The sequence below is a fragment of the Hypanus sabinus genome, chromosome 18 (assembly GCF_030144855.1).
Source record: "Hypanus sabinus isolate sHypSab1 chromosome 18, sHypSab1.hap1, whole genome shotgun sequence".
Classification (NCBI taxonomy): Eukaryota; Metazoa; Chordata; class Chondrichthyes; order Myliobatiformes; family Dasyatidae; genus Hypanus; species Hypanus sabinus.
This window is the reverse complement of record NC_082723.1, coordinates 17,126,462-17,149,874: the sequence shown is the minus strand read 5'-3', so window position 1 is coordinate 17,149,874 and position 23,413 is coordinate 17,126,462. Positions and strand designations below refer to the sequence as shown.

The following is a 23,413-nucleotide window of genomic DNA, read 5'->3' as shown; positions in this document are numbered from 1 at the left end:
AGATCCTGGACTTCCTGTCAGATCGCTGGCAGGTGGTAAGAGTGGCCTTCCTCACCTTTGCCTCTCTGACCCTCAACACAGGTGCCCCTCAGGGCAGTGTACTAAGCCCTCTCCTCTACTCTCTGTATACTCATGACTGTGTCACCACCCACAGCTCCAATCTGCTAATTAACTTTGCTGATGGCACAACACTGATTGGCCTAATCTCAAATAATAATGAGGCAGCCTTCTAGGAAGAGTCATCACCCTGACAGAGTGGTGTCAAGAAAACAACCTCTCCCTCAATGTCACAAAAACAAAGGAGCTGGTTGTGGACTACAGGAGGAATGGAGACAGGCTAACCCCTACAGACATCAATATATCTGGGGTTGAGAGGGTAAACAGTTTTAAGTTCCTCGGTCGTGTGGTGAAAAAGCATAACAGCACCTCTTTCACCTCAGATAGTTGAAGAAGTTTGTTATGGGGCCCCAAATCCTAAGAACTTTCTACAGTGACACATCCTGACTGACTGCATCACTGCCTGGTATGGGGACTGTACCTCCTTCAATCACGGGACACTGCAGAGAGTGGAGCAGATAGCCTAACCCATCTGTAGATGTGAACTTCCCACTATTACAAAGACAGGTGTGTAAAAAGGGCTTGAAGGATCATTGGAGACCCGAGTCACCCCAACCACAAACTGTTCCAGCTGCTACCATTTGGGAGAAGGTACTGCAGCATTAATGCCAGGACTAACATGCTCTGGGACAGCTTCTTCCACCAGGCTATCAGACTGATTAATTCATGCTGACACCACTGTATTTCTATGTTATATTGACTGTCCTGTTGTACATACTATTATAAATTACTAAAGTTGCACATTGGACATTTAGATGGAGACATAATGTCAAGATTTTTACTCCTCGTGTATATGAAGGATGTAAGTAATAAAGTCAATTCGGTTCAATTCAATAGGTCAAGAACTGGAAATCTCAGTGTCAAACAAAGGAAACGAGAATTAAGTGATGGGAGGAAAAGTAAACATCTTTTACACGGACTGTGACAGGAATCTGAAATTCACTACCTACAGGTGGAGGTAGATTCTATGAAGGCATTGGATATATATTATGAAGGAAAAATTGTAAGATGTGGAGAAAGGGCTGGGGTGGAAATGGTGAAATGCTCAGATCCAATAGAATGGGTGCCCTCCTTCTAGCTCTAACCATTCAATGGCTTTCTTCCACCTTCCCTCTCACCAGGTTTCACCTATCACCCGCCAGCGAGTATTCTTATTCTGGATTCTTCCTCCTTCCTTTCCAGTTCCTTTGAAGGGTCCCGTCCCAAAACGTCGTCCATTTATATCTCTACACAGATGCTGCCTGACCTGCTGAGCTCCTCCAGCATTGTGTGTGTGACTTTGGATTTCCAGCACCTACAGGATCTCGTGTTTATGGTCATCTTATTTTCAAAACCAAAACCTTTACCCATAAACCATTTTACTTTAAAAAGTTTAGTGGGATATGGGTCAAACGCAAGAAAATAGGACGAGCTCGGATTGTCATCTCGTCAGCATGGGCGATTTGGGCCGAGGGGCATGTCTGCAGAACTCTGATCATTTTAATGTCTCTTTACCGTCAACTTAAAAAAATAAGCAACCTCAGCGTCTACATTATCCGTGTAATTGAGCTTTATAGTTTTCTCTCTGTGACCGGAGCGCCGCAGCTGAGGACGGGCCGCCCTCCATCAACTCGATCAACGCTCCTGCTCGTTGCCATGGACCCCAATAACCTCTGACCCCGGAAGATGATCCGGCTGGTGACGTTGTTTGAAATATGGCGGCGATGAGGACGTCTGCTGTTCGGAGTTGGAGCCTTCTTCAGTGGGTTTTGTTGTTGACAACTGTTCGATGCCGAATCCATCATCTGATCTTGAAGGTAAAGGCCGGTGCTCTTACAGCTGTGCTGTGCTTTCTTCAGTGACTAATCCATCGTGGGCTGAAAATGACAGACCCAGCTTGACATACAAACATTGCAGCCAGTGGGGACTTGGTCTATCGCTCCGAGATCTGACAGCTGCAGAAATCTCTTTTTTTGTGTGTAACAATGGAGAACAGGCTAGTTCTCGTCGAAATAACGCGAATAATCAACTCCATTATTTATTTTTTTGTGTAACAGGCTAGTTCTCGTCGAAATAACGCGAATAATCAACTCCATTATTTATTCTTTCTTTTTACCTTTCCCAAACATACTATCTCTTCTTGGGTTTCGGTTGCGTTGTTGCAGGCCATCTAGTGATACCGCATCACATGGCTGGTTGACGTGTGCTAGTGGCAGTTGGCGGAAAGGACAAGTTAAACCTGTTTACAGTGATTATCCAAAGGAATACTGAAACGCTGAAAGAATGGATAGAGAACCCACTCTGTTTTTCGGGTTAGTGAACCTACTTCACTGTTCTCCCAACTGACTGGTTTCTCTTTCCTGAGTTTCTTCTTGACTGACTGAATTTTTCTAGAATTTCTGTTTTTATTTCAGCTGCCACCATCTGCCGTTTTATTTGTTTTCCAACGTCCAAACATGTACACTTCCAACATACAAGATTGTAATTTAAACCTAAATGTCTTTAAATGTGTTTGCAATCTGTTTTGTTCCTACCTTTTAAGATGCTGGCTATTCTAAACTATTCTATCCTACTGACTGTGCAATGAATTGTTTTAAGGCCCAGAAATGCAGTTATCTAGATAATATGCCTATTATTTTATTCTTCCTATTAAAACAGGCAGTTTAAAACTTCCAAGTATACTGTATTGTCACATATTTGTCCACCAATGTAACCTATCTTTTCTCCTTTACATGAATACCTTCTTGTTTATCTTTGTGTGAACAGCAAATTTGGCAACCATACCTTCAGTATTATACAAATTATTTAAACATGTTGTGAAAACCGCATGTCAGTGAACTTGTTCCCATGGTACAGAATACCATTTTATACATCCAATCTTCTATTAACTATAAATTTTATTTCTTACACAAAAAATGTATATTCTGCAATGGTTTATTCAATGCCTTTTGGAAATCTAAGCATGATAGATCCACAATTTCATCTATATCCACAGCACATATTTAAGGAATGCCTTTAAATTAATCAAATGTGATTCCCCAAAACCCTATTGACTTTGGCTGGTTATGTTGTATATTTCTTTGAGCCTTGTTTTAGCACTGTTAATTTTCCCATTAACAGATGTTAAAGCTCACTGCCATTCATTTACTGCTTCAATAAAATAAATAAATTAGTTTGTAAATTGACAAGTGTTGGATTGTTAATTTACACACTATTGCAACCTTCACTGTGGATGAACCAGGAGGTACATCATCTGCTGAAGGCTAGATCTGTGGCATTCAAGTCTGGCAACCCAGGCCTGTACCAGAAAATCAGGTATGATTTGCAGAGGGCTATTTCAAGGGCGAAGAGACAGTTTCGAACAAGGTTGGAGGTGACATCGGATGCAGGGCAGTTCTGGCAGGGTCTGCAAGAGATTACTTCCTACAAAGTGAAACCCAATAGCATGAATGGCAGCGATGCTTCACTACCAGATGAATTCAACGCCTTCTATGCACGCTTTGAAAGGGAGAACACAACTATAGCTGTGAAGATCCCTGCTGCACCTGATCTCCGCCTCAGAGGCCGATGTTAGGCTGTCTTTAAAGAAAGTGAACCCTTGCAAGGCGGAAGGTCCTGATAGAATACCTGATAAACTGATAAGGCTCTCTATCCAGCCAACCAGCGGGAGTATTCAAGGACATTTTCAGCCTCTCACTGCTACGGGCGGTAGTTGCTTGTTTTAAAAAGGCAACAATTATACCAGTGCCTAAGAAGAATAATGTGAGCTGCCTTAATGACTATCGCTTGGTAGCACTCACATAAACAGTGATGAAATGCTTTGAGAGGTTGGTCATGACTAGACTGAACTCCTGCCTCAGCAAGGACCTGGACCCACTGCAATTTGTCTATCGCCACAATAGGTTGACGGCAGATGCAATCTCAATGGCTCTCCACGTGGCTTTAGACCACCTGGACAGCACAAGCACCTATGCCATGATGCTGATCATCAACTATAGCTCAGCATTTAATACCATCATTCCCACAGTCCTGATTGAGTGGTTGCAGAACCTGGGCCTCTATACCTTCCTCTTCAATTGGATCATCGACTTCCTAACCAGAAGACCACAATCTGTGCAGATTAATGATAACATACCCCCTTCACTGATGATCAACATGGTGCACCTCGGGGGTGTGTTGTCAGTCCACTGTTCTACTCTCTATATACACATGACTGTGTGGCTAGGTGTAGCTCAAAAACTGAAAAATACAATGTCATAAAATATCTTTCACTGCTCTATTTACAGTTCTAGTAGAGAGAAATATTCCCTCTTCTGAGGTAATATTTATAGAATTATAAGTTTGTCTTAGTATTATTATACTGATAAAATAATTCTCATAGTCACTGGGAATTGGAATCTGGCTGGAGCTTTTAATTATAAAATGACTATTGTAAATGTAAATGTGTTGGAAATTCAGCAGCAAAGCTGTGTGCTTTATTGGACTATTATGTACTGCACACCTATAAGATCAATTTCTTGTCTGGGTTTGTATTGTTTGCTGATCATAGTCCAGTTTATAGCATGTGCCATGGAGGAGAAAGTCATTGCTATTGGGTAACAGTTGAAAACAATAGAGAGAAGGTTTTGTAAAATATACCATTTATATTGATTCATACTCAGATTCATTACATTGATAACATACAAGACAGTTGTTCTTTGACCATCATCAGTAGGCTCAAACATTGATAGGTTCTTAATAGGTTCTTCACTAGTCAGGGCATCAAGGGTTATGAGGAGAAGGCAGGTGAATGGGGTTGAGAGGGATAATAAATCAGACTCAATGAGCTGAATGACCTAATTCTGATCCTATGCCTTATGGTTATTGTGAGAAGATCGGATATATAGTTTGGGTGTTAAAAGATCTTAGTGACTCGTTCACATTTACCCAGAACTGTGCTTTCAGTGTAATTGTTTGACAGGTGCTTTGCAAAAGGAGAAAGTGATGTGATACTGTTGGGCGAAAGCGTGATTCTAACTCAAATTTCTGTCTAGTTAAAATGTTGATGTAGGTATGGTAATATTGCTGAATTATGCGTTCAGTCAGGGAGGCAAACAGGGAACAAGATGTTATGATATGTTTGTTATGACACTAGCAGAATGTGTATCTCCATGAAGACAATGTTACAGGCTTCATGAAAGGTGCCACTCAGCAGTGGGGACCATTTTTGTTTTGAGATACAACTGAATTTCAACTAACTCTGTCCAGTGTGGATAATGTTACTCACTTCACCGAACTAATTCGACAGCCAATGGACTTGCTTTCAGAGACTCTACAATTCATGTTCTTCGTTTTGTATTTGCACAGTTTGTCTTCGTTTACAGTTTGCACAGATTGTTGTCTTGATCGTTTGTCAGTCTCTGTGTTGAGGTTTTCATAGATTCTATGTTGTTATTCTACTGTGAATGCCCGCCAGAAAATGAATCTCAAGGTAGTACATGGTGACATATATGTACTTTGCGAATAAATTTACTTCAGACTTTGAATTAAGCTGCTAACAGCAAAATATCAGAAACACAAGGAAATCTGCAGATGCTGGAAATTCAAGCAACACAGACAAAATGCTGGTGGGACACAGCAGGCCAGGCAGCATCTATAGGAAGAAGTACAGTTGACGTTTCGGGTTGAGACCCTTCGTCAGGACTAACAGAAAGAAGAGATAGTAGGAGATTTGAGAGGGGAAGGGGAGATTTGAAATGATAGGAGAAGACAGGAGGGGGAGGGATGAAGCTAAGAGCTAGAAAGTTGATTGGCAAAAGGGACACAGAGCTAGAGAAGAGGAGGATCATGGGACAGGAGGCCTAGGGAGAAAGAAAGGGGAAGGGAAGCACCAGAGGAAGATGGTGAGCAGGCAAGGAGTGATTGTTAGAGGGACAGAAAGAGGGAAAAAAGGGGCAAAAAGATAAATAAGGGATGAGGTAAGAAGGGGACATTAACGGAAGTTAAAGAAATCAGTGTTCATGAAATCATGTTGGAGACTACCCAGTTGGAATATAAGGTGTTGTTTCTCCAACCTGAGTGTGGCTTGAAATATCAGAATGTTTCATTATATCTTTGTTTTTTGGAGTTTTAAAATGTGATGTTTCAAAAAAGACTACAAATTTTACTGAAACTATAGATCTCAAGATAATAAAAAAACATTGGAATCACCGTGGTGCTAAACAATGTTAGTTGTTAAAGCAGAAACAATTCTCGAAAGATGGAGAGAACAAATGTTTGTGGCATGGTGTGGAAAAAGGGAAACTGGTGACACAAGTTGTGTTGGTGAAAGCACATTAATCCTTGCAAATCTGTCTGGGGAACATGTGCATAGAAGGAGATCAATGAGAAAGAGGAGACTGGGAAACATGTTGGTGCTGTGAGATACAAGGCACAGCAGGTACTAGAAATTTGAAATAAAAGAGAATACTAGAAATATCCAGCAGGTTTGTGACCTTTGATCAGATGTTGGAAATCAAAGTTGTGGATGGAGCCACTGCAGTGACTTTGGTAAGGGAGTGATCAAGGAAAGATTGAATGACTCAAATGGTATTGTTGTCAGCTAAGAAAGCATGATGAAGACTGTGAAACTGAATTCTACAAAATATCAGAAAATCTGTTGCTGAGCAGTAAGATAGAAGTGTAACTTATTCTGAGGAACTGAGTGAGGAAGAATAGAAGATCAATGCACTTCACTGTGAACCTTAGAAAGGAATCGAGAATCTTAGCATCTTGGATATTTGGGTATAAATTATTGAAAACAACATTCAAACAACATCAACATAAAAATGCTAAAGCTAGAAGCATTAAGGAGACCATACTTTTAGTATTTCACCTTCAGAACATGGATGAAGCCTGTATACAAAGGACAAATGAGGTGCTCTCTATATAAGGAAGTACAAAGCCAATAAGTAATATTATCTTTTAAAGAATGGAATTGTGAAATTACAGAAACTTCTTATAGATGGACCTTTTTGGTCCATTGTGTCATGCTGAAGATTTGGAGGCATACTTTCAAAAACAAAAGTAATTCACTGTTCAAAGAATGACTAGAAGAACAGGAATACGCTGCTTGTATTTTCTACATGATGTATTTTCTAACATCAGGTGACAGGCTTGGTGGGCCTGATGCCTTCCAATTCTCCTATAGAAGTCTTTGGTTTTTCTCTTCTAATCGTGGAATATTATTGCAGTCATTAACAAAAACTATTTCTCTTTGCAGGATGATGTTAGACAGAAGGTCCACTTAAACACATTTGGTTTTTTCAAGAATGGAAATATGTCTGTGGAAATGACCAGCTTAATTTCTAAGGATTTTGACTTCAAACTTGTTGAAAATACTGCGGTGAGTTCATATTTTTTTCACTCCTTTGCCAGACTATAATGTTTACAGCAGCAGCAATTTCCATTGCTTTAATTGCACTTATTTTCAGAAATTAGCAAGGTTAAAGTGAAATTTATTATATATATTGGTCGGATACAAGAAGCAATTTGATAAATTTGTTTATTATTGTCATGTGTATCAAGGTGCAGTGAAAAGCTTTGTCTTGCAACCCAGCCATACAGATCACTCCATTACCATGGTGCATTGAGGTATTGAAAAAGAAAATACAACAGAATGAAGGATCAAACACGAGGAAATCTGCAGATGCTGGAAATTCAAACAACACACACAAAATGCTGGTTGAACACAGCAGGCCAGGCAGCATCTATAGGGAGAATTCCTGATAAAGGGTCTCGGCCCGAAGTGTCGACAGTGCTTCTCCCTATAGATGCTGCCTGGCCTGCTGTGTTCCACCAACAGAATGAAGGATAAAGTGTTACAGTTCCAGAGAAAATGCTCTGCAGGTAGACAAAATACTAAGCTGTAGTGAGATACCAGATTGTGAGTCTGAATCCATCTTATTGTACTAGTGGACCATTCAATAGTCTTAAAACAATGAGATGGAAGTTCTCCTTGAACTTGTGGTACATGCATTCAGGCTTATGTATCTTCTGCCTGATGAAAGAAGAGAGGATGTCTGGAATGGGTAAAGGCTTTGATTAGGGTGTCTGCTTCTGTGACGCAGTGAGAAGTTTAGACAGAGCCCATATGGGGAGGCCGGTTTCAATAGAGTGCTGAGCTGTGTCTACAACTGTCTGCAGTTCCTTACAGTCATGAGCGGAGCAGCTACCATTCCAAGCCATGATGCATCTAAATAAGATGCTTTCTCTGGTGCATTGATAGAAATTGGTGAGGATCCAATTGGACATGATCTTTAGCAAGGTTAACGCCTCCTTTAGCTTCCCGAATTTGATGAGCTGCTGAGCTTTTTTGGCCATAGTGTCTGTGGTTGGACCAGTTTAAGCCATTGGTGATGTTCACTCCTAGCAACTTTTAAGCTCTCAACGTTCTCTGCCTCTGCACTATTGATGCATACAGGAGCTTGTGCATCTCTCTCCTTCCTCAAGTCAATGACCAGCTCTTTTGTTTTGCTGACATTCAGGGAAAGTGTCATGACACTATGCCACGAGATTCTTTATCGCCTTCCTGTACTGTCTGACTCATTGTCATTTGAGATTTGGCCAGCTATGGTGGTGTTACCTGTAATTTATGGAGCAGAATCTGGCCATGCAGTTGTTTAGGGAGTAGCCTGAGGACGGAGAACGCAGCCTTGTGGAGCATGAGAGTCAAGGATAGATATGGAAGAGGTGTTGCTGCTTTTCCTTACTGATCGTGGTCTATAGGTCAGAAAATCAAAGGTACAGTTGCAGAGGAGGTGTTGAGTCCTTGCAAGTGTCACTGGTTAATCTTTTCCATACCTTACAATATTTTTTATTAATGCACTTTAGTTTGTTAGTTTTGTATGATTCATCTGCTGATTTTCATCCTTGCCTTCATAAGTTCTCACGTGTTATATGTACTACTATGTTTACACTGGGGTTCCAAGAAACAATGTCTTGTTTCTATATACATTATATATGTGTATGTAGTTAAATGACAATAAACTTCACTTGATGTGACTTGGGGTTTACGTGAAGGCCAAGACATTGAATATACAGGCAGACATCCCATCTTTCCCGGAAGTTCTGGGAGTATCCCGCAAATTGATAGCGACTCCCTGACGCCCGCAAGTTATATACAATATCCCAGAAATCGTTTTTTTTTAGAGTGAGCCGGGGGCGGGGGGGGGGGGGGAGGGAGGGAGAGAGAGAAAATAATGACAGTGTTGTTCGCTGCACTGTTTGTATCAGTGACTTTTCTATTGCCCATGGTGAGTTAAAATGCAAAACCTGTTGAGGTGAGTGTAACAAGTGTCATTGGTTCATTAGCATAGCTAATGTTATTTAAACTAGCTGGCTAGCTGCTAAGGAGCTACTCTATTGCAGGCATCCCACCTCTCCTGGAAGTTCTGGGTGTCCCCCGCAAATTGATGGTGCTACCTCCCTGAAATGAGTTTTTGCAGGGTGGTATGTCTGTATAGGACAGATCCATCATTTTTGAATTTTGGATGTAACTGGCTTCTTATTGTCACATATACTGAGATACAGTGAAAAGCTTTTGTTTGAACATTATCCAGACTGGTTATTTCATACATCAAAGTGGTAGAAAAGGAAAACAAAATAGTGCAGAATGTGGTGTCCAGTTCAGAGAAGGAACAGTGCAAAGGCCTTGATAAGACGGACTGAGAAACCAAGAGTTGATTTTATAAGAGGTCCTTTCAAGCGTCTGATAACAGTGGATAGAAACTCATTGAGCCTGGTGGTGTGTGTGTGTCCAAGCTTTTGTAGTTACTGCCCAATGGAAGTATAATAACTCTTTGCAAGATGGGATCAATAAAATGGGAAAAGGCAGCAGATTGAAGTTGAGGCCAAAATCAGATCAATCATAAGTTGCACCATAGGCTTACGGAGTTGTAGAGTCTACTTCTGCTGTTTATGTTCTCGTGACATGCCTGAACATTCTCTGAGCTCTGAGGTAAAGAATATAATCTAAATGCAAACACGAGAAAATCTGCAGATGCTGGAAATTCAAGCAACACACACAAAATGCTGGTGGAACACAGCAGGCCAGGCAGCATTTATAGAAAGAAGTACAGTCGACGTTTCGGGCCGAGACCTTTCGTCAGGATGAAGGGTCTCGGCCCGAAACATCGACTGCACTTCTTCCTATAGATGCTGCCTGGCTTGCTGCATTCCACCAGCATTTAGTATGTGTTGCTTAATCTAAATGCATTTTTTTCCATTTTCTCTTTCCATTTAACATTTCTTTGTATTTCAGTTGGGGCTAAGCTTGGACCGAAGCAAGAATGATGGTTTCTCGTCCTATTTGGTAAGTCAGCAGTTATATTTTAGAATGAAGTTTTCAATTAACATTTATTTTATTGCTGTTTTTCAAACCTCAGTAAGACTGTACTCCTTTGTGCAAATGATCATTCTAGCTTTGTGAACTCAGTGGGAGCATGCATTTCACTGGATCTTGCAAGTCATCGGTGTTGACTTTTCCTTCCATCTGTTGTGGCATATGAACTGAGTCACTGGAGAGATACTGAAGCTGGTTGATGTAATATTTCTTCATCACAGCAAGCAGGCATTCTCTTGGAGGCTTTAGCAGAGCCTCCCTTAACTCAAAGTATGTCAAGTTTTTATAGTCTTCAGAATAAAGGTAACACAAGGTGATTCAATACAAATTCAATAACTAATCATATAATTTACTTCAATATTTCAAGTCTGACAAATAGTTCCATTGAATTACCTACAGCATTTCAAGGTTCAAAGTAAATTTACTGTCAACATATGTCTGTCACCATATACAACCCCGAGATTCCTTTTCTTGCGGGCAATACATATCGAGAACATTAATGAGTCCTTGAAATTGAGTCCGTAGGTTGTGGGAATGGTTCAGTAATGGGGCAAGTGAAGTTGTCCCCACTGGTTCAAGAACCTGATGGTTGAGGGGTAATAACTGTTCCTGAACCTGTGGTAATGTGAGTCCTGAGGCTCCTGTACCAGCTTCCAATGGCAGCTGTGAGAAGAGAGCATGACCTGGGTAGTGGGAGTCCCTGCTGATGATGATGATATTGTAACTTACAAGACCTTTCTGAATGTTCAAACACCTTTGAGACAAAGTAATTTGAATGCATGAGTTGAAAGTCTTTGAAGACAGAGACCCTATATGCTCAGGCTTAGTGTTTTAAGGGAAGGGCTGATTCTTTGTGTATCCAAATATTCCAATTATTTATAGATCAAATATGCTTATGGCTATGTTTGGTTGCAAAGTGACAAATCAGTCTGATTCTGGCAGCTTCCTTGATTTTATTCACAATGCTACAAAATAGCTTAGCTATTGTTGCCTGATTTGCTGTCTATCAATGAATATACCCCAATGTCTTGTGTTTGGCTGATGCATGCAAGAACATCTTGCAATCATGTCAGTATGCAAATAATCTCTCTTGATCACCCAGCTTCCTGCTGTGGCCAGTAGTCTGTGCTCTGTAGATAGTACTGTTTGTTTACAAAGCTGCCCTTCTAATTTCAATCTGATTAATGCTTGCTATTTAAATTAAGAACTGAAGACAAGTTCACTTTTGAATTGATGCCTGATATAATTCAGATAATTCCTCAACTCCTAAATCCCTAACATCATCTATGCTCTCTTTGGCCTGGATTTACCAGATATTTAGCAGAACAACTTCCAAGATGAACATGCCTCTCCATTTAAACCAAAGGCACTCGGAGACTTAGAGTGATGATGTCACATTTGACTGTCATTGCTTTACCCGAGCATGAAGGGAGCAGTAGGTTGGATTTGCATGCCTTTGCCCACTTACTATCAAAATATTTAGTTATCAGTCAATATTTTGTCTTCAAGTTCTTCAAGACCAGTGTCTAGACTCATTTCTGGCCGTCTTGATGGATGCTCACTGTGATTGTACCCAAATAGTCCAATTATTGACGGAGCAAATATGATTATGGTAAATATGCTTGTGGACTTTGTGCTTCTGCCTCAAACCTGGGCTGAGGAGTACTGCATGAATAATATTTTGTCATGGGTATTAGTATCTTCAGCCTAGGATGTCAGGTGTAAATGTAGCATTCTTTAATTAGATATCAGAGGGTTGTGGAACTTTTCAAAGCATTTTTCTTAATTATGTGTTTAAATGTTTACCAGTAATTAGTTAGAATTCTTCGCAGTAGCAGAGATAATTTTGGTGATCTCATGCATTTGTGGTTGCTACAAAGTGTGAGGCAGGTGCAAATATCTTTTAACTTCTGATTAAAAATGGGTATGAGCCATGTTGACTGTCGACTGCTTTGAACTAGTTTCATCCAATATCCCAAATTTTGTTCAGAACTCTTCTGAGTCCAACTCAATTGGTCTCCGTCTGTAAAGAGTTTGTATGATCTCCTAGTAGCCGTGTGGGTTTCCTCTGGGTGGCCTGGTTCCTCCCAGAATCAAAAGCAGTACCAGTTGGTAGGTTCAATGGTCATTGAAAATTTTCCTGTGATTAGGCTAGGAATAAATCGGGGGATTGCTGGGCATCATGACTCAAGGGGCCTTTTCCATGCAGAATCTCAACAAATAAATACATTTGCTTCAGTCATAAAATGTTAGAAATATTTTGAACATCAAACTGTTTTGAAAGTAATGAAGCTCATTGTGGCTCTTTACATGGCGTTTGATGTCATTGCATGTGAAGCACTAAGTTATTATTTTAGACTGTGAAGCATTTAAGAAAAGAAAAACTGTCAGCTTTAATACAAGAGACTTTATAGCAGTGAAGGAAAAAGTGGAACTGAAGCTTGAAGAGTAGATGGCAAAGAAAGCCTTATCGATATCCTGATAAAAATGTCAAAAAGTTCTTAGATTCAAAGTTCTCTTAAGTTTAAAAAAAAAATTGCTTTCTTATTTTTGAAGGGCGAGAGAGGGGAATGGTAGACAGGTCAGCATAGCAGTAATTTTACTTTAGTCTAATTAAAGATGATTTCCATGTGTTTGTAGTGGATTGGCAAGGTCCAGCTTGGATTTGTAAAGAGTCAGTCACGTTTGCCAAGTGTGATTCAAGTATTTTAGTAAAAGGATGGGTAAATTGCTAGACATCCATGGCCTTATGTATATGCTTTATGAAAAGATTTCTTGTAAGAGACTGAAAAATTAGTGTATGTGGAATTGAAAGGAAAGGAGTTCTAACAAAGATGAAGGTCTCACTCTGAGTAAGAACTAAAATTTGATTGTAAACAAGGTGGGAGAGCAGAAGCTTGATTGGATGAGGACTAACCAATCAGGAGAAATGGACTCCAGGGGTATAAATACCACCGGACTAGACATACCTAGGCATCATCCCTGATGAAGATGGCAGAGCTGATCATCAAAATGTTGGTTATAATTGATATCTGTACCCATCTGGAAGCCTGAGAAGAGTTTATTTATTCAAACACATTGTTTATCTGGCTGGGAAATTGGCTGAGATGCATGAGACAGCCAGGATAATGGCTAGGTGCTCAGACTGCAGCATGTGACCAGTGGGATCCCACCAGGATTTATGTTGGGTTTAGTTCAGTAATGAAATAGAAAGTCACAAATTTGTTTGATGCAAATGGACAGCTTTCTGAATGTTTTACAACTAAATGTTGTGTGATTTAAGATGCACACATTTCTGTCGGTTTTCTTCCCTCCTCACCTAGAAATGGCCTGCATATATACTCTGGAAAAGGTGTACTTAGAAGCTTGCCAAGCACTCCACTATTTGTTTGTCAGCTTGTCTTCTCTTGCCATAATTTTATTGAATAGCAATTTTAAAGGTCAGATTGTCCTGCTCCTGTTCATGCATTTTAACCAGAGTAATATTACTATATTAGTAACTATAATAATAAAAGTATAGTAAGTTGGTCGTTCATAACTTGGGGACTACCTGTCAAGAGCAGTAAACAGTTTAAAAGAGCAGTTTTTTTCTGCGTTTGCATTTGAACTTGGACTGGGACTGTGGACTTTTATTTCAGTTTTGTAGTTTTTTATATTCTGTGTTTGTTGTTCAATCTTCTCGTTTTTTGCGTGATTGGGTGATTGGGGGGGGGGAGTTGATGTGCCTGTTCTGTTTTGTGAAGGAAGGGGGGGGGATATTTGGGGGATGATAATAGTGCTGTCATTCTTTACTTTCTTGGTTTCCTGGCTATCTGGAGAAGAAAAATTTCTTTAAAAAAAACATTATTTATAATTTTCTACAAATTACAACAAAGAAAAGAAAATCAATAATATATATAGAAGGATCATTGCCATATAAACAAAAATAACAATAATACATGTCTTAACAAATGAGCAAGTCACCCATAGTAAAAAAGGAAAAAAAAGAGAAAAAGAAAGAAAAGCACCCAGTCCATCACCTATCCAACTCCAAGCCAACCATTATATGAGATACACTTTTATTACCCCAGAACCACATATTGTAATAATAAAAAAGGGGGGGGGGCAGCCTGCTACCTGATCAGAAAAAAACAAAAGTTAAAAAAAAGCTGGAAATGTAGGGTTCAATTATCGAGGGAAAAAAGAACAAACACCTGTCAATATAGGTGAGTGTTATGAAAATATTCGAGAAAAGATCCCCACACCCTATGGAACTTTATGTCCGAATTAGAAAGTGAGTAGTGAATCTTTTCGAGATCTAAACAAGACATAATATCCCTAAGCCATTGAGCATGGGTAAGGGGAACTACATCTCTCCATTTAAGGAGTACTGCTCGTCTGGCTAGAAGAGAGGCAAAAGACAATGTTCGTTGTTTAGCCGGGGTCAAATGCTTGTCAGGGTCTCGAAGAATACCAAAAAGAGCGATCAAAGGGTCAGGTTCCAAATGACAATTTAATATAGAAAATAAAGTTAAAAAAAATCTTTCCAAAATTTTTCCAGAGTAGGACAAGCCCAATACAAATGGAAAAGGGAGGCCTCACCTCCTTTGCATTTGTCACACCAGGGACTGATATCAGGATAGAACTTTACCAATTTGGTTTTGGACATATGATCCCTGTGGACGACTTTAAATTGCAGGAGACAATGACGAGCACATAAAGAGATTGAATTGACGGATTTAAGAATTGAATCCCAAACCTTGTCCGACAAAGAAAAACCCAAGTCATGCTCCCAAGCAGTTTTAATTTTACCACAAGGGGCTCGTCTGAGAGTCATAAATTTAACACGAATAATAGAAATTACGCCCTTGCCCAAGGGGTTCATTTGAAGAAACAAGTCTACAACATTTTTATCAGGTTGTTCAGGAAAATGTGGTATTAGAGGGCTATTAAAATGTCTAATTTGAAGATATCTAAAAAAATGAGTATTCAATAAATTAAACTTTATAGACAACTGTTCAAAAAACGCAAACCGATTGTCTATAAAAAGATCTTCAAAATGCCTGATACCTCTCTTACACCAATCTTGGAATGTGGAATCCTGCATAGACGGTTGAAATAAATGATTGTATAGAATAGGACTAGAGAGGGAAAAACTATAAAGACCATGGTATTTTCTAAATTGAGCCCATATTTTCAGAGTATGCCTGATTACAGGATTAAATATAGATTTTGGCAATTGGCAAGGAAGAACAAATCCAAGTAAAGCTGGATAGATAATTTCTTATAAGCATTTAATTCCATTGCCACCCATGTTGGGCAAACAGACTGATTATAAAAGTAGGACCAAAAGATAATATTACGTATATTGGCTGCCCAATAATATGAATGAAAATTAGGCAACGCCAAGCCACCTTCTCTCTTAAGCTTTTGGAGATGAGCTTTATTGAGTCTGGGCTGTTTACCCTTCCATAGGTCTGACGAGATAATGGAATCTAAAGAGTCAAAAAAAACTTTAGGAATAAATATAGGTAAAGATTGAAATAAGTATAACAATATAGGGAGAATATACATTTTAATTACATTAATTCGCCCAATTAAAGACTTGGACAGAGGTGACCACTGTGCTAATCTTTGTTTTGTAAAATTTAAAAGATTATTGAAATTCTTATTGAACAGTCGATTATAGTTCCTTGTTACGATAATACCAAGATAAGTAAAACAATTGTTTAGTACTTTAAAAGGGAGATTGTGAGATTCTAATTCTTGTGCTTCCTTATTTATCGGAAAAAGTTCACTCTTAAGTAGATTAAGTTTGTATCTGGATAGCTGACTAAATTTACTGAGAAGTGAAAACAACAAAGGTAAGAAGGTGGTTGGGTTTGATATAAAAAGTAACAACTCTTTGGCATATAGAGAGACTTTGTGCTCAAAACCGCCCCTCCAGATCCCAGTCAGTTCAGTACAACTGCGAAATGGCTCGATGGCCAGATCAAATAACAGAGGGCTTAATGGGCATCCCTGTCGGGTGTCATGTTTAAGATCAAACAGTTGGGATTGCTGGGAATTAGTCAAAACTGATGCAATTGGGTGGGAATATAGTAACTTAATCCACTTAATAAAATTATATCCAAAATCAAATTTTTCAAAAACCGCAAATAAATAGTGCCACTCCACCCGATCAAATGCCTTTTCGGCATCTAGAGAGATTACACATTCAGGGGTCCCTGATGAAGATGAATAGAGAATATTAAAAAGACGTCTAATGTTGAAAAAGGGAAGGCGATTTTTAATAAAGCCAGATTGATCCTCAGAGATAATTAAGGGTAAAATTATCTCTAGCCTATGGACCAAAACTTTAGTTAAAATTTTAGCATCTACATTTAATAGAGAAATTGGCCTGTATGAAGCACATTCTAATGGATCTTCGCCTTTTTTCGCTAAAAGAATGATACAAGCCTCATCAAATGATGCAGGCAATTTATTTTGTTTAAAAGAATCAGAAAAAAACTAAACTAAGTTGGGATAAGAGCAATGAGGAAAATGACTTATAAAATTCTGTAGAGAACCCATCAGGACCAGGAGATTTACCAGGCTGCAAAGCAGAAATAGCAGAGGGTATTTCCTCTAAAGATAATGGCTCATTCAATTTATGTTTAAGATCAGAAGCAAGTTTAGGAATATTTAAACTATCTAAAAATTGCATAACAGTAGTATTACCATTAAAGGATTCAGAGATGTAAAGTTGAGAGTAAAAATTCCTGAGTGCATCATTAATTTCAGACTGGTCCACACTAATATTCTCATTACTCATTCAAATTTTAGTGATGTATTGCTTTGCTTTAGAGCGTCTAACTTGATTAACTAAGGACTTACCAGATTTATCCCCGTGAATATAGAACTTACTATGACTGCCCAAAAGTTGGCGTTCAATTGGATAAGTAGAAATAAGATTAAATTTAGTTTGAAGTTCCATTCTTTTCTTATATAACTCCGGATCCTTGACCTGGGCGTATAATTGGTCTATAGCTTTAATCTGATTAATCAGTTCTAAACGTTCTTTGTGAGTCTTTCTTTTCAAATTTGCTGTGTAGGAATTTACTTGACCTCTTAGATATGTTTTAATTGCGTCCCAAACCACCTGACTAGAGGTTTCAGGTAGTGCATTGGTATTTAAAAAGAAAGTTATCTGATCATCCATAAATTTTACAAAGTCGTTATCTGACAACAAGGTCGGATTAAAACACCAGTGTTTATTTACTTGAGAGAGGCCAGGGAGAACTTTGGACAATGTAAGTGGGACATGGTCTGAAATCAATATACTCTTATAATCACAAGAACGGACATATGGGATCAATTGATTATCAATTAAAAAATAGTCGATTCTAGTAAATGTATGGTGAACTTGTGAGAAAAAGGAGTAATCTCTTTCATGTGGATGAAAGAAATGCCAAATATCAGATATTCCATAATTAGAAAGAAAAGATTGAATAAATAAAGCAGATTTACTTAATGGTCTCAGGATAGAAGAAGATCTGTCCAAAACGGGATCCAGCCAACAGTTAAAGTCACCACCCAATATAAGAGAGTATGAACTTAATTTTGGCAATGAAGAAAAAAAATAGTCAAAAAACCCTACATCATCCGAGTTAGGAGCGTAAAGATTAGCCAAGACCACCCGTGTATTATAAAGTTTCCCCAAAACAATAATAAAACGACCGTTAGGATCAGATATCTTATTATGAAGCTCAAAACAAACATTTTTGTTTATAAGAATTGAAACGCCCCTCGCCTTGGCTTGAAAAGTTGAATGAAAATGTTGTCCTGCCCGTCGTGCCATAAGATGAGAATTATCTGAGTGATGAATGTGTTTCTTGTAAAAAGACTACCTCTGCTCTGAGCTGTTCAAGATGTGCGAACTCTCTCCCCCTTTTAACCGGATGATTCAAACCCTTAACATTCTAGCTGACAAAGTTCATTGAACATAAGAAAAAAAAGGATAGCAGGCATTAAACCATATCTGAAATTTATATGTAATTCTGGGGCAAAAGTATAGAAGAGAAAAAAACAGGATGAAGTTACATCCTGTATAGTACAAATATGTCAAAATTCCATATATAATAGCATTGGAGTTCCCACATACTCCCTCTAAACCTACAACAAGAAAGCTGCAAATATAAAGCAGCAAGCTCTCCCCAAGAAAAACTAACCCCCTACTGGACTTCTAATTAGGTAACATCTTAATTATCTCCACTCCAACTGTTGATACAGTAGTGGAAATAAACACAAAAAAGCTTTAAGAGTTACCTTAACAAGAAAAAACAATACATTCAAAGTTTGTAAATCTTAAAGTATAATAATGGTCTAAAAAAAACTTTACCCCAACCTTCCCACTAGAGTTGATAAACCGAAAAAAAGATCATCTATAAACTCAGTTATACAGAAAAAAAATTAACATCGAAGTAAGTAATCCAACCGAATCATAAAAATAAGGAAAAAAAAACACAAATAGCATCTTGAAACACAGGAAAAAAGAACCACCAAAGAAAAATCCATTCGAGAGGAATTTGATCCAAACCCAAAACTGAGTTTAAAGGTACAACGTCAATTGCTGCTGAAGGTTAAAATAATCTAAGTGGAGGGAAAAAAAATCATCACCTTTAAAGAATTAAAATTATGTAAGATAGAAACTAAAATTGAGAAAATGGAAGAAAACACTTCAATAGGACAATGCAACATAGTTAAGCTACTAATTAAATAGATGCGACAACAGCTACATTTTAAATTTAAAAAAGAAAATATCAAGATTTGTAGAAATTGGAGACTGAAGTCTGAAAAGAAAAACAAAAACCATTCAAGGACGTTGTCACTTCACGAATCGATATCAATTTTTAAATGCGACACCAACTCCATTTTGAAATAATGTCTCCAAAGACCTTTAAGAGGTGTCTAATTACATAGTTTCACAGTCAGCTCTATTTAATGAAAATGCCCATACTGAAAAATAGAAATTCATCGTATCGAAATATATTGAGTTCAATGGATACTGAAAAAGATAGAAATAAAGATTAGAATAATAGAAAAAAAATAACCATTATCTAAACAAAAATGAAAAAGGCTGAAAAGAAAAAAAATCATATCATATTGTATCTGAGGAACTCGAAGTAGCAGATAGGCTATCAATGAAGGTCTGCGCCTCTGCTACTGAATCAAAACGTTTAAAATCGCCGTTCCTAAGCTTGATTTGGAGTCGGGCTGGATAGGCAAGAGGCGGATGAAGTCCACGATTGTAGAGAACTTCCATTACTCCTCTGTATTCAGCACGTTGACTCATAACTTGAGGTGCATAGTCCTCTACTAAACGGATAGCATGACCTTTATATTGAAGCATTTTACGTTGGCAAGCTTCTGTAATTAGTAAATCCTTGATTTGGTAACGATGGAGGCAAATTATCACTGGACATGGTCTCTGGCCATCCACTGAGCGAGATGTAAAGATACGGTGCGCTCGATCAATCTCTGGAAGACTGGAAAGTATTTCGCTTCCAAAAATCTCACTTAGAAAGTTTGAGAAAAATTCGACAGGAGATCCCCCTTCAACAGTCTCAGGCAAGCTGAGAATTCGAAGATTTTGGCGTCTACTCCTGCTTTCAAGGTCCATAACTTTAAGAGTTAACTTGCTATAATGCTCCTTTAGGGTAGAGCAAACTCTTTCCAGGGCTTTACAACGACGCTCTAGTTTCTCCGAGTCTTCTTCAACATGTGATAAATGTTGAGCGTGATTTTCCAGTGTAGAGTTGATTTTATCCAGTTTCAGTTCCAATGAACTAAATTGAGAAAACATATCTTGTCGGGTTTGTTCCAACAGCGAAACAATTTCACTCAAGGTTGCTCCCAATGGAATGTCTTTTTTTGCCGATTTAGTAGGCTTAGATACACTCATTGTGCAGCCAGCAACTTCAATAGTGGGAGGAAGAGTAAGAAATACATGCAGGTATATGAAATGGAGCGGAGCGATAGCTTTAGCGACTTAAGCTACCGCCATCTTAACCAGAAGTCCCGAGAAGAAGAATTTCAGAGTTGTATACTTTGATAATAAATGAACCTTTGAGGTATACTGTTGTGTAGTTTTATAAGAAAATCAGTTTGTAGATTATTGCAAGTGTCTTGGAGAGCTTGCCAAAATTTTTCTGCAGACTTTTGGCTGTCTCACTTCTGTATCTCTAGGCAGCCTCGATGGTGTTAAGATCAGGGCTCTGTGGAGGCCGTACCATTTGCTGCAGAGCTCCTTGTTCTTTTTACTGAAGACAGTTCTTTGGGGACCATTGGGGTGTGTGTGGGGTCATTGTCCTACTGCAGAATAAAATTGGGACCAATCAGATGCCTCCCTGACAGTGTTGCATGAGAATCTGCTTGTACTTCTCAGCATTGTGGATTCCATAAATTCTGACCAGACCACCAACTCCATTTGTAATAATGCAGCCCCAAACCTGTGCGTGCTTCACTGTTGGCTGGAGACACTCCTCCATGTAGTGCTTTCCAGCTCTTCTGCAGATACTCTGCCTCCGGTTTGAGCCAAAATTTTCAAATTTTGACTTATCAGTCCAGATCACGATGCCATTGTTCAGCACCTCAGTCCTTGTGTTTGTGCGCAGGTGAGTCTCTTGACATTGTTTCCACTTCAGAGGAATGGCTTTTTGGCAGCAACTATTCCATGAAGACCATTTCTGACAAGACTTCTCCAGAACGTAGAGAGGTATATTTGGGTTTCAGTCATTTCTGTGAGTTCAGAGCTGATTGCAGTGCTGGGCAACTTCCAATTTAGAATGGATGTCAGTTTGATGAATGTCTTGTATGCTATACTCAGTTTCTGTGGCTGAGCACTGTATTTCTGGTCCTCAACCATGCCTGTTTCTTTGTGCTTCTTCAGAAGACCTTGAACAGCACATCTTGAAACTCCTGTCTGCCACAAAATTTCTGCTTGGGACAGACCCAGCTGATGCAGGATGAACTCAGCAGGTCGGGCAGCATCCGTTGAAAGAACCTCTTGATTTGACCACAGCATCTGCAGTGCACTTTGCGTTTGATGCAGGATGACCATCTTGTGCCTTGTTGCTATACTTACTCTTGCTATGATGTAAGAACTGATGATGTGAACATTAAACTGTTTGGTTGTCTTTTGCCCAGTTTGATTCCTTCTACACCTGTATGCATCAGTTAATCAGCTTAGTTCCTTCAACTCATTATGTCACTGATCATTCACATCTGCTTGTTATCTTTGTTAGGCCATGCACTGGGCTATATACCTACAAGGCAGTCAAGATTTTATTTGAAAAGTGGTCAATTAGTTAAGATGCTACTTTCTTTGAAAAAATACACACATTTATCTGCAACATTTAAATTTTTGAAAATGAGTATTTGCAAATTTGAAATTTGCTCTTTTCTACTGACACACTAATGCAGAAGACAAAAAAAATCTGAGACAAAATTTATACAAAAAAACCTAGGATACATAAGACTTTTGCACACATATTTGGAGGCCTGGTGAAAGCACAGCTGGAACACAGCACCGACTGTTGGCCTACCTATCTGGGAGACTGAAAAGAATGATGGCTGATCTTAGTGAAGAAAAATAAATTTCTTGGTAAGTTGACAGGAAAAATGCTCAGAAAATACTTTGGTTGAAGAGTTATAACATAGAAATATAGTTTCAAAATAGGTTTCTGCAATTGAGGTGCAATGTGAGAATAAATTCCTTTATTCACAAGATGGTGGTATTTTTGATGTTTGAGGCTGAGAGTGATAGAATTTTTGATGTTTATGAAATTGAGGCATAGGAGGAAAGTCTGGGAAGATGCAGTAAAGGCACGATTAACTGTGATCAACACTAAGTGGCCACTTTATTAGGTACACCTGCTTGTTAATGCAAATATCTAATCATCCAGTCATGTGGCAGCAACTCAATGTATAAAAGCGTGCAGACATCGTCAAGAGGTTCAGTTGTTGAACAGACTAAACTTAAGAATGGAGAAGAAATGTGAACTAAGTGACTTTTAAGGTGCCACAAGGGGTTGTTTGAGAATCTCAGAAACTGCAGATGTCCTGAAGCTACAGAGAATGGTGTGAAAACAAACAAAAAAAAATCTGGTGAGCAGCAGTTCTGTGGGTGAAAATGCCTTGTTAATGAAAGGGGTCAGAGGAGAATGGCCAGACTGGTTCAAGCTGACAGGAAAGTGACAGTAATTTAAATAAGCACAAATCACAACAATGGCGTGCAGAAGAACTGCTCTGAATGCACAACACACTTAACCTCGAGAGGAATGGGCTACAGTAGCAGAAGACCACAAATACTTGGTGGCCATTTTATTAAGCACAAAAGATACCAAATAAAATGGCCATTGAATGTACGTGACCAATTCCTGATTTTGTTTTTTTTTAAATGTGGCCACTAATGTAGGTCAAAGCCATTTTGAATTTTGTGATTTCTGTTTTTTCATAGGAAGATGAAATTGATTTCTGCTTTTTGAAGAAAAAGCCGTCAGCTGATACACCTGTCACACTTTTCCTTTTTGACTTTAAAGCACAACGGTGAGTACATGACAAAATAACCCCACAAAAATCTTGGTTTTAGTATCTTCAAAGTCATCAGATTAATTGTTTCTTGGCGTTATGTTTGCATTTCTTATTGGTTCCCAGTATTACAGTTACGACATCGGGCAGCAATCAGCCATCAGTCAGTGATGCTGGGACCACAAGTAGACAAAAGGTCAAAGTCAGTAAAACGAATGCAAATACCCAGGGAAAGCGTAACATGAATGTAACAGCAGATCACCCTGACGAAGTTCAGAAAGGTAAGAAATGAAAACATGTTCTCATTTTCTTTTTCAATCTTTTTATTATTATTATTATTATTATTATTATTATTATTATTATTATTATTATTAATAATAATAATAATAATAATAATATTGACATAAT

At 38.6% G+C, this 23,413-nt stretch overlaps 1 protein-coding gene across 1 annotated transcript in view; it reads left to right on the top strand.

The window, feature by feature from the left end:
* The first annotated feature begins 1,749 nt into the window (after positions 1-1,749).
* The window catches only part of gpr107 (G protein-coupled receptor 107), a 135,201-nt gene continuing 113,537 nt past the window's right edge, over positions 1,750-23,413 (top strand). The window contains exons 1-5 of the mRNA XM_059993731.1: positions 1,750-1,913; positions 7,337-7,459; positions 10,376-10,426; positions 22,935-23,023; positions 23,132-23,286. Coding sequence (XP_059849714.1) covers positions 1,812-1,913; positions 7,337-7,459; positions 10,376-10,426; positions 22,935-23,023; positions 23,132-23,286 — 520 coding nt within the window. The 5' untranslated portion in view covers positions 1,750-1,811. The remainder of the gene's footprint in view (positions 1,914-7,336; positions 7,460-10,375; positions 10,427-22,934; positions 23,024-23,131; positions 23,287-23,413) is intronic.